Genomic DNA, 14,655 nt, shown 5'->3' on the forward strand with positions numbered 1-14,655 from the left:
CCTTCCTTCCTCCCTGCCCCCCCCAACCCCACAGACATGGAACCCCCTCACCAAACACCTCCCCTTGTCACTCCAGGGACTGTGCCAGGTATGGCCCTCTCACCACTGGGGATGGTACACACCTGTGTGACTCGAGCGGGTTCTGTTTGCCAGGTGGGAGGTGGTGGGGTAATCTGTTACGATGCCATGTCAGCATGTTCTCACGCTGACGTGAATTGACATTCCAACATGGTTTGGCGGCGGGGGGGCAACCAGGCATAAAGGCCTGATAATGAGATTCAAATTGATGTGAATAGCGATCCGAACTTTTCCTATTATGTCACTGGTGAGGAAGCTGGGAAAGTCCAATGGGAAAATCTCACCACTGTAAAATCCTTTTTAGGATTCCCACTTGATTCTCCACCCTCTTCGCTGTTCTCAACTCCCAGAAATGGGGCAGAAAATTCCAGCCTCACAAATTCTCCCTGACATGCTAAGTGTTTTCTACACTTACTGTTTTATTTCAAGAAATAAAGGATCTGTTACATCTGACAACATGAACACATCTGAGGGACCCATTATCTACACATTATTTGGAACCTGGCTTACAATTTGTAATTACTGAAATATTGAACAATTGTACAAAATTTAGAGGAAAAGAAAATTTGTAAAACTGAGACTATTTGGCACTTACTTCTGCCTTGCCTGGAGATAGCTCTCTACCATTTCCACAAAATCAGAAGGTGCTCTGTATCCATAACCAGGCATGTCAACGACAGTAAATGCTTTACCTACTTTAAAGAAATTCATCTTCTTTGTGTGTCCCTAAAATAAGATAATACGGAGAGAAGCTAATTCATGAATCGATGGAAGCTCCGTTACTGCAGTGATGCATTATTTGGGGCTCATTGTTTTTCTTACAGATTACAAATGTAGTCAAGAGTCAGCAACAAGTTCTATTTGTTTTTAAATATTATCATTCTGCTTCATGGTGTTGTTCTAATTAGCAAAAAGAAAAATCATTTCTAGTTCCTTCAAACAATAAAAAAAAACATAAATAAATGTTGTGCCAAATTGTAAGTTACCTATCAAATAAATTGGATGTTTCAATAATTGATCACAAAGCATATGAAGGCATTTGTCACCGGAATGAATCCGAAGCCCATCAGCAGCGGAAATGAAAATGTTATCAGGCCAGAATTTAATGGAGTGGGGCATCCCGCAGCATGCTCTGTGATTTGAACATTTATCTCTACTGTTCCAGTCAAAGTTCTAGCATTTTGCAGTACAAGTTGATAATAATGCAGAGGTCAACAGAGTACTTTGGACCCTGCTGAGTGATGGGACTAACAGTCCAACTCCTTAACCAATTACATTTAAGAATAGAGGAAGAAATAGAGGAAAATAGAGAAGAAAATCAGGGTCTGTTAGAGTCAAGTTATAAACAGAATGAGAAGAGCAAAACTATTTTCTCAAAAGACAAAAAAAGACCAAGGAGGAAAATTTTAAAAATTTGAAACAATTTTAATTTTTAAAAACTTTAAGAAAAAAATTACAGGTAATTTCGAGGGGTAATGGTAGCTTCCCTGTCTTTGAGCTCCGTGTTCAAGTCTGACTCTGGGATTTGATGGTCAAGGAAGGTCTGTTCATAATGTGGTCAAATAGGTTGAGTGTCAATTTGCAAATCTTTCCGTGAATGGCAGATGGCAAGAGTGGGAGAGAATCTCACTCAGCCACGTGATGGAAAGAAATTGGAGCTTCTACCATTACTGTCCATTATTCCAGGCTACAACATGTAAGTAAACTCTGGGCTGCTGGGGTGAACCAGATTGATGCCAACAACAGAGAATTCAATTCCCATCCAGAGTGGGGTAGATTTGGGACCTGCCTCCTTTTCCTACATGTAGTAAAGATCGCTGCACTGTGGGTCAAATTTACCTTTTGGCAAATAACACGAGAAGAAACAATTTACCATCCGTAAATTGAAACTTCAGTTTCAATTGTTATCTTCCTGAGCCTGCAAAACTAAGTGGCATTGTAGGAACGTAAATCTCATAATTAAAAGGGTGATTATACTTTTTAAGTGTTAGCTCCAACTTTGTGCTTTTATAAGACAAATTCAGCAAATTCTTGAAATTCATGAGGAAAACTGATGGTGAATTCCAATTTTTCTGAGGCTAAAGGCAGAGTGCCACAAATCATTCAACAATTCAGGGTGATATACAATTCTCTCACGCTAAAGATTATTTGATTTTGTATGCTCTAATAAGGTCAAGTTTGTGGCAGAAGCCATTACTTTCCCAGAAAATTATGTGCACTAAAATTAGAACTAACGTGTGGAAACCATTGAACAGTTCACCACTGAATAAATAAAATGTCCTTAACATTTGTTTTACTTGCTCAGATCTTTGCTACTTTTTCTCTCTGAAATTCAAGATTTCTCTTCCTAATTTTTCTATTTCTCTCTACTGAACATTCCGGTTCCTGTTCTTTGGAATTCAGGTTCAAGTTTTCATGTTTTGGTTTCTTTTTCAAATTCACAATTTATTTTCTCCCAATTTCATTTGTTTTATTTGCAACTGAATCTTAGTCACTTCAACCTGAATGCTCTATGGCTTACTTCTTTCTTTCCCAAGGTTCAGGGTATTGTGCCAACTCTGCCTATGTAGCACCTACTTTTAAATGTATTTCTAATTCTTATTATTAATCTTTGTTAACTAAAGTTAGGCACTCACAGACAGGTCCTCCCTTTCAAGAAACACTTCAGTAATTGAAGTAGCTAATTATAGCTTTTTACTGAACACAGCAAACATAACTTTGCAATCTTGTTTGCTTAAACTCTGACAAATTCCAGTGTATTCATCCCAGACTATTGATTTGTATTCAGCCAAAGCCCCCATTTGTTACAATCCCCATGGAGATCAATATATTTTAAAAAGTCATTTGAAATCAAAGCAATTGATTTAAAAGGAATTGCATGACAAGATTTCAAGTTAAGACTTTTGCTCTAACAAACTAAAAGCAACATTGACTAAATATTACATAGTAGGCAACTAATATCCTAAACTACAGAAAAGACAGCCTTTATTTAATGTCTTAATATGACTAATAACACCATGCCCATGTAATAAAAACATGTATATACTTCGCAGCATGCTTTGTCAGAAGAGTTTTCTTTTCAGGAAACAGTCTGCAGTAACTCACAGCTTTCAGTGGGTTCACTTCTCCCCATTTCATTGATCATAATGTCTGACAACTGTCGAAGATCCTTCCCCTCAGTCCCCTGAAAATTTCCAAATCAACTTTCAACAATAAAGCCCAATCCAGTAATTTCTTCTCCTCACTTCACTGGGGCAATCCTTTCAGTGTCTTTAAATCACTGTAGATCCCTTTCTTTTGACCAATGGAGCAGCTCCCCCCAGCATTCTGCCTAGTAGCTGGCAGCAAAAACAGTCTTTTCTCCCTACAGACACAACAACTGCTGTTCTTTATCTCTATCTTTCTCTTTGTTCAAAGACTCTGAGACAGATGATTCAATAATGGCAATGTCACTATAGGAGCAGCAGGCCAGATGATGAAAGAGAGGCCACCCAAAGGCCCAGGCTAATGCTCTTAGGACATGAGTTCAAACCACACCACAGTAGCTGTTAATAAACTCTAGAATTAAAAAGCGAGTAACTGTGAGCATGAAACTATCAATTGTCGTAAAACCCCATATGGTTCATTAATGTCCTTCAGGGAAAGAAATCTGCCTTTCTTACCTGATCTGGCCTACATGTCACTCCAGACCCACAGCATTGTGGTTGATTCTAAACTGCCTTCTGAAATGGCCTAGCAAGCTACTGAGTTCCAGGGCAAAAATGAATGGGCAATAAATATTGGCCTAGCCAGTAACAACCACATTGATGAAAGAATATAAAACACAAGAACACCCGCTTCTGTCTATGTTTCTAGATGTTGAACCTGGCACATGTATTTAAATATAATTTGACCTGGGCCCTACATCTCCATGATTATCTAGCTATACAGGCTTGTTGTTGGACAGAACTCACATGATTCTCTTTATTAGTTCATGTTACCTCAAAATAATATATAGTCCAAAACATAATCATCTTATAAAACCTCACATTTGTAACAGTATTTACTGAAAAGCATGGTTGACAAAGTACTTTTTGAAGAGCAGTCATGACAGCAGTATTAAAAAGAATAATATGTAGAAGCCATTTGGAAGTCATAATCCTTGGCAAAGAATTATCCTTGGGGGCATTATGTTAACAGGAGGTGAAACTTTTGAAAGACATGAGGGTAGTGAAGATGAGTGAAAAGGTACAGACTTGGGGATCAAGGTAAGTTTAGCAAGAATGTAAGGTAAGTTTAGCTTTGGAGAGGAATTGAGGGGGGAGGAGGAGGTATCTGAAGCACCTCTGATTTTGGAGTCAGGATTTTAAAGAGCTCCTCACAGATAATAGCAATAAATAATGACATATATGCAGTAATTATCCAAGATAAAACAAATGTATGATGCCCAAATTCCAAAACACACAGATACTCACAGGATTTTTTGAAACTCTAACTTCAATACCAGGAACCAGGGAAAACAAGGATTTTATCAATGAGGACTTTCCCACGTTACTTCTGCCTATAAAACACACCTGGAAGGGGAAAAAAATGCTCATGTCAAACATTTCAAATTTCTGATATTTTGGTAGGGTACAGGGTAGTGCAGATCAGAACTTGTGGTTTCAATCTGCCTACACAGGGCTCACTATATCCACTACACAATCACTTTCATGATTAGAGCCAAAATTAATCTCACCGTGCCCCCCCCCCCCCCCCCCCCCACCCCCCCATCAACAATCAGTTACATGAAGCTATTCTGAAAGTTGATGCAGTTGGCACTCATTCCAACACCAGTTTATAAGGAGTAATTTGATGAACCAGCACTCCCAGTAGCAGCCACAACCAGGAACAGGATGCTTCTATTTTCTCCTGGATAAATTCCACTTGCTGACTTCTGTGCTTGATTATAACTCCCATTTTTGTCACTTGCTTTCAACTAACAGTGTGCTCTTTACTGGATTGTCTCTATTCCTGCACCTGCCTTCTGCTCCTCCACTATCAGTTTTCACCTTACATTGAGCCAGCTCTGATCCATAAGTGTTGATTCTTATTATTTGTTGGATTCTGCTCCAGATCTCAGAAGTCTTTGTCACCAGTCACCTTCCACTGATTTTTGGTTATCCAGAATATTGATTTCAAATCCACATTACCTTTAGAACTTATGCCCCAGCATTATTTGATTTGATTACCTAAAAATTCTTCCAACCCCGATGAAGCTCACACTTACCACGAGTCTGGTATGTCCACCTTCCCCTCTCCTGCCAAATGGCTGCAGAACCTCCACGAATCACAACACTGCACTCCTCAGTTATTTTCTAGTCCATTTCACTTCCCATTCCAACATCAAAAGCCTCCTTCAAATCTACCAGTTAAACCATGCTCGAGTTAAGATTTGGGAGTCAAATTAGGGAAACTTACTTGTGTCCAATTCTTCTCCCCGTACCCCACTGCTCTCCATCCTGTTTGCCCCCCAACCCCCACAGGTTATTTCACCATATTAAAATGTACTATATACATGAAAGTTGTTAATATTAATGACCAGTGAGTTGCTTTTTGTATTGCATACATTTGAACTGCTGCTCACTTGTAATTAGTGCACAATAATCAGTTCCAGCCAGAATTCTGTACAACCTTTTTAAGAAACTATCTATGCAGGCAGTCACATTCCACACACCAGTCCTCTGATATCACAAAATTAACTTGATACTTAGATTTGTCAATCTCTGTACTTACTAACCTAAATGCTGTTTTCGACTATTAGTGAAAAACAGTTATTTGAAAAACAACCCTCTAAGTTAGCTGCAATCCTCTAATGCTGGCCCTTTGTGCATTCCCAACTATAACCAATCCATCACTGGTGGCCCTGCCATCAGTTGCCTAGATCCTAAGCTCTGGAATTCCCTCCCTGTCTGTCTACCTCACTTTCCTCCTAGACACTTCTTAGAGCATGATTCTTTAATCAAGCTTTTTGTCACCTCACCCAATACCTCCTTATTTGGTTCAGTGTCGGACTTTATTTTTATAATGCTCCTGCGAAACGCGTTAGGGCTTTTCATTGTGTTAAAAGTGTGATATAAATAGAAATTGTTGCTGCCTAAATGACTGTTAACTTATTTATGATTTCTGATTATCTATGGAAAACAGTGACACTAACCTCTGGTTGAGCTGTTGCTGGTGCGTGATCAATCCTGACAGCAGAGGTGAAATAATCTATGAAGTGTTTATTTGAAGGTGTGAAGAATCGTTCTGCATTTCCAATGTCCTCATAGCTTGGAGCAAACATTTGAAAGTTCATTTTGTTCACATTTTTGACCAAGTATCTTTCCAAGTCTTTGAATGGAAAAATAATACTGTTTTGCTTCTTCTCGTTAAGTTTGGAGATAGCCTGGATAGAAGCTAATTTGTGACTGTTCCTACAGACCAAACATACTGAAATGACTTTTTCTCGCACCATGTTTGCTTTTAATGCTTGTGATAAGCCATGTAAACGTGCTCGCATTGTGAACATTCTTCCAATCTCTATTTAAATGCAAAATAAACCTGAAATGTAAATGACAATAAAACAAGACAGCATTAAACATTTACTGGCTAGATTCACAGTGTATTTATTTAACTTTTTTACCTCAAACTCAGTGCTCATCAGAAGCTAATTCTGAAAATATTACATTTTCTTTAAGATCTATGATTCATCACTTAGAATTCCAAGTTCATGAAAAACAGAATAGTCAGGTAAATGTGTGCTCTTGGTGTGTGTATAATAGCAAATCTATGCATTTCCTTCCTCCCTTTTCTCTTAACTTACGGTCGTTATTAAATTCTGCTCAACTGTTCTCTTTCCTTTGAAGTATTACGACCTAAATAGGAACTGTCAAAGTTTAAATAAGGAACTTAAACACTCAGCAATTTGCTGTCAGATTTCACATTTTTAAATAAAGAATTGTAAGTAAAATGAAATTAAACAAAGCAAGCAGCACTACCTTAACATTATGACTTACAAGACATATGCTATAATGCAGTTCAACATTATACTTTCCAAGAGTTCCCTCATCAAAATCTTGAAGGTTCATTCACATTTTCTGGGACCCACTCAAAAGGTCTATCACAGTTCTTTGGAATTCACTCAGATTTCAGAAATCCTTTTATTAGCTTTTGGCTAAGTGATCCTTCAACTTTTCTTTCGTGACTCTGAATTCTACAACTCAAGTACAGGCCTCCCTGCAACTCCACTACAGTAGCTTAAAACATCAGGAAATACCCTTGGTTTTCAATAGCCTGCTGTTATGGTTTCAAACAGCAGCCAAGCTAATTACATCTAGAACCCTAACTGCAACAAGGTTAACTGTCTTTCACTGAGAGGATTATTGTAGGATTTTTCCTTTAAATTCCAGTTAAACAAATCTTCCAGCCATCTTCTCCCTTATACTGAATACCAGCTCCCAGAGGCAGGATGTGTCTTGGACGATAGGTCTAACATTTACTCTAGTTCAAGTATAAGCTTTATCTCTTGACTTCCTTCCAAAGAGCTACAAACTACAAAAGACCCAGAGCTGACAGTCTCGAAGGCTGCTCTCCAAACTTCAACTGGTTTTCCTGCTGCCTCACAGCTCCAGGGACCCGGATTTGATTCCGGCCTTGAATGACCATCTGTATGGAGTTTGCACGCTCCCTCTGGTGTCTGCGTGGGTTTCCTCCGGGTGCTCTGGTTTCCTCCACAATCCAAAGATGTGTAGCTTAGGTGGATTAGCAACGCTAAATTGCCCCTTAAGTGTCCAGAGATGTGTAGGTTAGGTGGATTAGCCACGGTAAATGCACAGGGTTACAGGGATAGGGTGGGGGTTGAGCTTGGTGAGATATCAGTTGACACAGAGTGGTCTCCTTCTGCACTGTAGTGATTCTAGGATTCTAATTTTCTACTTCATTAGCTAAGCACTAACTAAAACCACAGAGATAAACTCAAAATGAAGAATTTCACTAAGCTCCACCCATCACCAAGGCAATGTGACACAAATGGCTTGTTCCCAGGTAGAAACTCAAATTAACTAAGTTTTAATTCCAAATTTTTCCTTGATTCTGCAAAACCGTATGAATAACATATTTCAAACAAAGTCAGGACAATGGCTCCCAGGCATACTGGCACCATTTCAAAGCCAAGAACAAGCTCTCTGCTTTTTGATATTTTACCTTTCCAGCTGGTAACACAGGGTGTGCAATCTGTCAATGACGGACACGATTGAATCATCTGTGTGGTCAATTATCCTCTGGATGGTTGGGGTCAGCAATTCTTGACAATACCAAACACCTTGCAAAGCTTAAGTATCACCTTGCCCTCGTTGCTGTGTTTCCTGCATGAAACATTGAAACAAACAAAACAATCATGCCCTAGAACTCAAGGTATAGTTGAAGCCTTCTGGTCAAAGGTGAGAATTATGTGTTAACTTGAAGACAGTGAGAATCCTCATAACATCAGGTTAAAATCCAACAAGTTTATTTGGTATCAAAATCCACTAGCTTTCCGAGCACTAGTGGATTTTGCTACCAAATAAACCTGTTGGACTTCAGCCTGGTGTTGAGAGACTTCTTACTGTGTTTACCCTAGTCCAACACCTGCATCTCCACATCTTAATTTGAAGACACAGAGATCCCATCCTGGGGTGAAGCTACATCCCTGCTTTGGCCAGCAAACCATACGGATTTCTGATAGTAACTGATAATACTTAATATACCATATTAACATAATATTTAATAGTCATCCCTAGCCAGTGACACCATTTTATCTTTCCTGATGCTTGGTACCCTAGCTGGTTTCCACATTTGTGGTTCGAGGTTGTTGGGTTGAATGAGTTGCTTCACCTCCCTCCCATTGTCACCAGCAAATCAATACATCTCCTACCTATAAGGCATAACTATAAGGTTCATGGTAGGAGACATAGGAGGGATGTCCGAGGTAGATTCTTCACTCAGAGTGGTTGGGGTGTGGAATAGACTGCCTGCTGTGATTGTGGAGTTGGACACCTTAGGAACTTTCAAGCGGTTATTGGATAGGCACATGGAGCACTCCAGAATTATAAGAACATAAGAACATATATAGGGAGGGGATAGCTTGATCTTGGGATTGCACATAGCTTGGCACAACACTGAGGGTCGAAGGGCCTATACTGTGCTGTAATGTTCTATGTTTCCTAATCCTTTTCCAGCACGTTAACAATTTTACATGCCTATTATAAGATATCATCAGATAGCTGAATGCTTAGTTTTCCAGTAGGTCTACCAATGTTTGTATGGTGCCTGAGGTCCTCCTTTGAGACAGAAGGTAAAGGTGAAATGGTGCATGAATTGGTTCTGGATCTCATTCAGAAGCACACCAGTGACATTTGACAAATCCTTCTGGATTTCATTGGGATTGGGACATAAATTGTGTAATTTGCTTGATATATGGCCATATCATTAGCCAAATCCTCTCTAACCTGGCAGAGGTAGTTCCTTTCCACGGTCAACATTTCAGCTGATGCCATGAGCATTTCCATTGCTTTTGCTAGACTGGTGAGGGAGGGGGAATGCAATTGCGCCCGTTAGACTTTTTGTTCCTGCTGACTGTGGTGTCTGCAGATGCTAAAGGCAGACACCATCGCAATTCCCAACACCTCTTGGAAGTATTTCTTGGGCATGAATAACCTTAAGACTTGCTTTGGAGACAAGGTAACAAAGATTACGTCTGAGCATGTTATGAGGCAATTTACTTCACTAGTCTCTTGAGCATAATGTTTACATTGCTATCAGTACCGACAGGCACCTCTCTGATGATAGTAGCCTCATGCGCAGTCTTAGAAATCCTGCCTTTGATCATGATCACACAATCATATGCTGGGACTTGTCACTGATAAACTCCCTTAGTTCTATCTGGACATTATCCTTTTTTGTTCAGCTTAGTGAGTTTTCAACTGAGTTTCCCTTGTTAGTTTAGAGAGATACAAAAGGATGATTCTGTCTAGTAGGTTTACAAGCGCTAGGGTTTTGGCCCGGATTTTCACCATGCCAGTTTGACTTGGCAGCCCTTTAAAAATTCTGGGATTCCCAGGTTGTGTGATTTTTGGGAGTCCCTTTAAAGTGTGCAGACTGTTTCTTATCAGAAACTTGCATCTTGTACTCCCAACCTGGTTGGCTCCATTCACTCTTCTGCAATTTTCATGGAGTCAAGCCAAGACTCTGAAAATTCATGGGTCATAGAGCTTATCCGTGAATCATAGTGTGCATGAGGGGAACTTTAAAAAGGTAACTTTTTAAAGGGACTTAGGAGGTGGTTAGAAGGACAGAGCCAGGCATGGAGCATAGTGGGTGGATGGGAGAGCAGAGATTGGCACAGAGGGCATGTAGTGGGATGGATGGAGCATGGGAAACATTCAGAGAGTGACAAGGGTAGGGGTTGGAGGGCCTGTGTGTTATTTTTTGCCACTGGAATGAAGTCCCACGACATTGAGATGGACCTCTTAAGTCATCCACCTCAGCACCGAGCAGCCCCAGTGGCTGCCTCTGCACTTCCTCCCAGGTCAGATGGCCCAGCTGCACTCACACCCTTTTCCCTACAACGGCCTAGTGGTATTATCACTCGACTATTAATCCAGAAACCCAGATAATGTTCTGGGGATCTGGGTTCGAATCTTGCCAAGGCAGATGGTAGAATTTGAATTCAATAAAAAAAAATTCTGGAATTAAAAGTCTACTGATGACGATGAAACCATTGTCATTTATTGTAAAAACCGATCTGGGTTCACTCGTATCCTTACCTGATCTGGTCTATATGCGAGTCCAGAGCCACAGCAATATGGTTGACCTTCAGCCGCCTTTGAAATAGCCCAGCAAGCCACTCAGTTCTAACAATCGCTACAAAGTCTCAACGAAGAAATGAAACTGGACAACCACTTGGCATTGATCTAGACACCAGAAAAGACAACGGCAAAACAAACAGCCCTGCAAAGTCCTCCTTACTAATATATGGCGGCTAGTGCCAAAATTAGGAGAGCTGTCTCACAGAGTAGCCAAGCAACAGCCTGACAAAGTCATTCTCACAGAATCATACCTGACAGGTAACACCCCAAATACGACCATTACCATCCCTGGATATGTCCTGTCCCACCAGCAGAGGTGGCGGCACAGTGGTATACAGTCAGAAGGGAGTTACCCTGGGGATCCTCAACATCAATTCCAGACCCCATGAAAGCTCATAGCTTCAGGTTAAACATGGGCAAGGAAATCTCTTGCTGGTTACCACATACCATCCCTCTTTGACAGATGACTCAGTATTCCTCCATATTGAGCAACACTTGGAAGAAGCACTGAGGGTGTCAAGGGCACAAAATGTATGGGCGATTTTAATGCCCACCGCCAAGAGTGGCTCGGTAGAAGCATTACTGATCGGACTGGTTGGGTTCTAAAGGATATAACTGCTAGACTGGGTCTGCAACAGGTGGTGAAAGAACCAACAAGAGGAAATAACATACTTGATCTCACCCCTACCAATCTACCAGCTGACAATAAATCGGTAAAGTGGCAACCACACCGTCCTTGAGGAGATGAAGTCCTGCCTTCACATTGAGAATAACCTCCATCGTGTTGTGTGGCATGATCACCATACAAAATGGGACAGACTTCAAACAGATCTAGCAACTCAGGACTGGGCACCCATGAGGCGCTGCGGGCCATCAACAGCAGCAGAATTGTACTCCAGCACAATCTGCAATCTCATAGTCCAGTGTATCCCCCACTCAACCATTACTATCAAGTCAGGGGATCAATCCTGGTTCAACGGAGAGTGCAGGAGGGTATGCCAGGAGTAGCGTCAGACATACCTAAAAATGGGATGTTAACCTGGTGAAGCTACCAAACAGGGCTATTTGCATGCCAAATGACAAAAACAGCAAGTGATAGACACAGCTAAGCGATCCCACAACCAATAGATCAGGTCTAAGCTCTACAGTCTTCCACATCCAATCGACAATGGTGGTGGACAATTAAACAACTCACTGGAAGAAGAGGCTCCATAAATATCCCCATCCTTGACGATGATGGAGGAACCCAGCACATCAGTGCAAAAGGCTGAAATATTCACAGCCACCTTCAGCTAGAAGTGCCAAGCGGACGATGAATCTCGGCCTCCTCCACTGGTCCCCAACATCCCAGATGCCAGTCTCTAGTCAATTCAATTCACTACTCACGATAGCAAGAAACAGCCGGAGGCACTCCATACTGCAAAGGCATTCCGGCAATAGTACTGAAGACTTGTGCTCCAGAACTTGTCGCTCCCCTAGCCAAGCTCTTCCAATACAGATACAATACTGGCATCTACCCAACAACGTGGAAAATTGCCCAGGTATGTCCTGTATACAAAAATTAGGACAAATTCAATCCAGCCAATTACCACCAGTCTACTCTTGATCATCAGTAAAATGACGGATGGGGTTATCAACAGTGCTATCAAGCAGCCCTGCTCAGCAATAACCTGCTCAATGACACCCAGTTTGAGTTTTGCCAGGGTCACTCAGTTCCTGAACTCATTACAGTCTTAGTTCAAACATGGACAAAAGAGCTGAATTCCAGAGGTGAGGTAAGAGCCCTTGACATTAAGGCTGCATTCGACCCAGTATAGCATCAAGGGGCCCTAGCGAAACTGGAATCAATGGGTATCAGAGGCAAACTCTCCACTGGTTGGTATACCTAGTGCATAGGAAGATGGTTGTGGTTATGGAGGGTCAGTCATCTCAGCTCCAGAACATCTCTGCAGGTGTCCCTTCGAGTAATGTCGTAGATCCAAAAATTTTCAGCCGCTTCATCCATGACCTTCCCTCTGTCATAAGGTCAGAAATGGGGATGTTAGCCAATGATTGCAGAATATTCAGCACCATTTACGACTCCTCAGATACTGAAGTCCATGCTCAAATGCAATAAGCTCTGGACAATATTCAGGCTTGGGCTGACAAGTGGCAAGTAACATTTATGCCACACAAATGGCAGGCAATGACCATCACCAATAAGAGACACTCTAACCACTGCCCCATGACATTCAATGGTGTAACCATCACTGAATCTCCCACTGTCAACATCTTTGGGGCATTGACCAGAAACTGAACTGGACTCCCCACATAAACACAGTGGCTACAAGAGCAGGTCAGAGGCTAGGAATACTGTGACAAGTAACTCGCCTCCTGAATTCCCCAAAGCTCATCCACCATCTAAAAGACACAAGTCAGAGTTACTCCCCAGTTGCCTGGATGGGTGCAGCTCCAACAACACTCAAGAAGCTTGACACCATCCAGGACAAAGCAGCCCACTTGATTGAATGTTTGTAGATGTGGTGCCAATCTCTCCACCACTGACACTCAGTAGCAGCAGTGTGTACTAGCTACAAGATGCACTGCAGCAATTCACTTAAGATCCTTAGACAGCACCTTCCAAATCCATGACCACTTCCAACTATAAGGAGAAGGGCAGCAGAAAAATGGGAACATCAGCACCTGCAAATTCCCTCCAAGCCACTCACCGTCCTGACTTAGAAATACATCACAGTCGCTGGGTCAAAATCCTGGAATTCCCTTCCTAGCGGCATTGGGGTCAACCCACAGAACATGGACTCCAGCGATTCAAGGCAGCAGCTCACTACCATCTTCTCAAAGGCAACTAGCAATGGGCACTAAATGCTTGCCAGCCAGCAATGCCCATGTCCCACGTATTAATAAAAAGTAAGGTCTCACCTTAGCAGGCACTTTGCCCCAGATGTGTGCAGGCTGAACTGGCAATTTTCCAGACTCCCATTATGCACCTCTCCACATGATGCCCACAGCACTGGTTCTGTCCCCCACCACCCCCCGGAGGATTGCCAACTGAGAGTAAACGTTGGTTTCATGATTGCCCACCCCCCACAGCCATTATTCGGCCAAATAAGTTGCCTTCCAGTACCAACTGGAAAGCAATTAGACGCAATGCCCAACTGGATGATGTTTATAAACTGGTAAAGAGAAATGTTCAAAGAAAAATTACCAATCTATTTTATATCCCTATGATTTTTCTCCAGGGTTGCAGCACAACGGATTGCTCTCCAATTCCTGGAGACTCCAGGCCCATCCTGGAGAGTTGGCAACCCAACTTCCAGCCCCCCGCCCCAGTCCCAGTCCCAGTTCCAGCCGAAGGGGCAGCAGCGGAGTCACCGCCCGGGTCCCCAGCCTCTCATTACCTCCCTCGGGCCGCCCGCGCCTCAGTGCCACACTGACCTCCTCCCGGACCCGGGCTCTGCAGGAGTAGCGGGCGGTGCAGCGCTGCCGGAACAGCCCCCGTTACCCCGAGTAACTGCTCCTCAATGTCCCGCCTCTCACTGTCCTCCCCCCAGGAAGCAAGGAGCGAGAGCAAAAGGGCCGGAGAAACACAAAGAGCTCTTGGTTCCGACCCAAAAGAAGGGAGGGAACGGCTGCTCGCTCTAAATATGTGAGAATAGGAGGTGGACTTTGTCAGTTTTCAAATTTATTTGCAGTAAATTCCTCTGTCAGACTCTTAATATGGTCTTCAACAAAA

General features: G+C 42.1%; 1 protein-coding gene across 5 annotated transcripts in view; it reads right to left on the minus strand.

Annotated features, from left to right (window-relative positions):
* Nucleotides 1-14,435, minus strand: part of gtpbp8 (GTP binding protein 8) — a 33,730-nt gene extending 19,295 nt beyond the window's left edge. Inside the window, exons 1-5 of one of the 5 annotated variants that reach the window (XM_080203295.1) lie at nucleotides 14,358-14,435; nucleotides 8,281-8,441; nucleotides 6,254-6,618; nucleotides 4,533-4,631; nucleotides 674-804 (exon numbers count right to left, since the gene is read on the minus strand). In XM_080203295.1, coding sequence (XP_080059421.1) covers nucleotides 674-804; nucleotides 4,533-4,631; nucleotides 6,254-6,618; nucleotides 8,281-8,338 — 653 coding nt within the window. In that variant the 5' untranslated portion in view covers nucleotides 8,339-8,441; nucleotides 14,358-14,435. Of the gene's footprint in view, nucleotides 1-673; nucleotides 805-4,532; nucleotides 4,632-6,253; nucleotides 6,640-8,280; nucleotides 8,442-12,807; nucleotides 12,893-14,127; nucleotides 14,213-14,320 lie in introns of those variants that run through there. The other 4 variants (XM_080203296.1, XM_080203299.1, XM_080203297.1 and 1 more) reach the window with 4 other exon arrangements.
* Nucleotides 14,436-14,655: the final 220 nt, after the last annotated feature.

The sequence above is a fragment of the Carcharhinus amblyrhynchos genome, chromosome 15 (assembly GCF_965287045.1).
Source record: "Carcharhinus amblyrhynchos chromosome 15, sCarAmb.v2.hapA, whole genome shotgun sequence".
Lineage (NCBI taxonomy): Eukaryota > Metazoa > Chordata > Chondrichthyes > Carcharhiniformes > Carcharhinidae > Carcharhinus > Carcharhinus amblyrhynchos.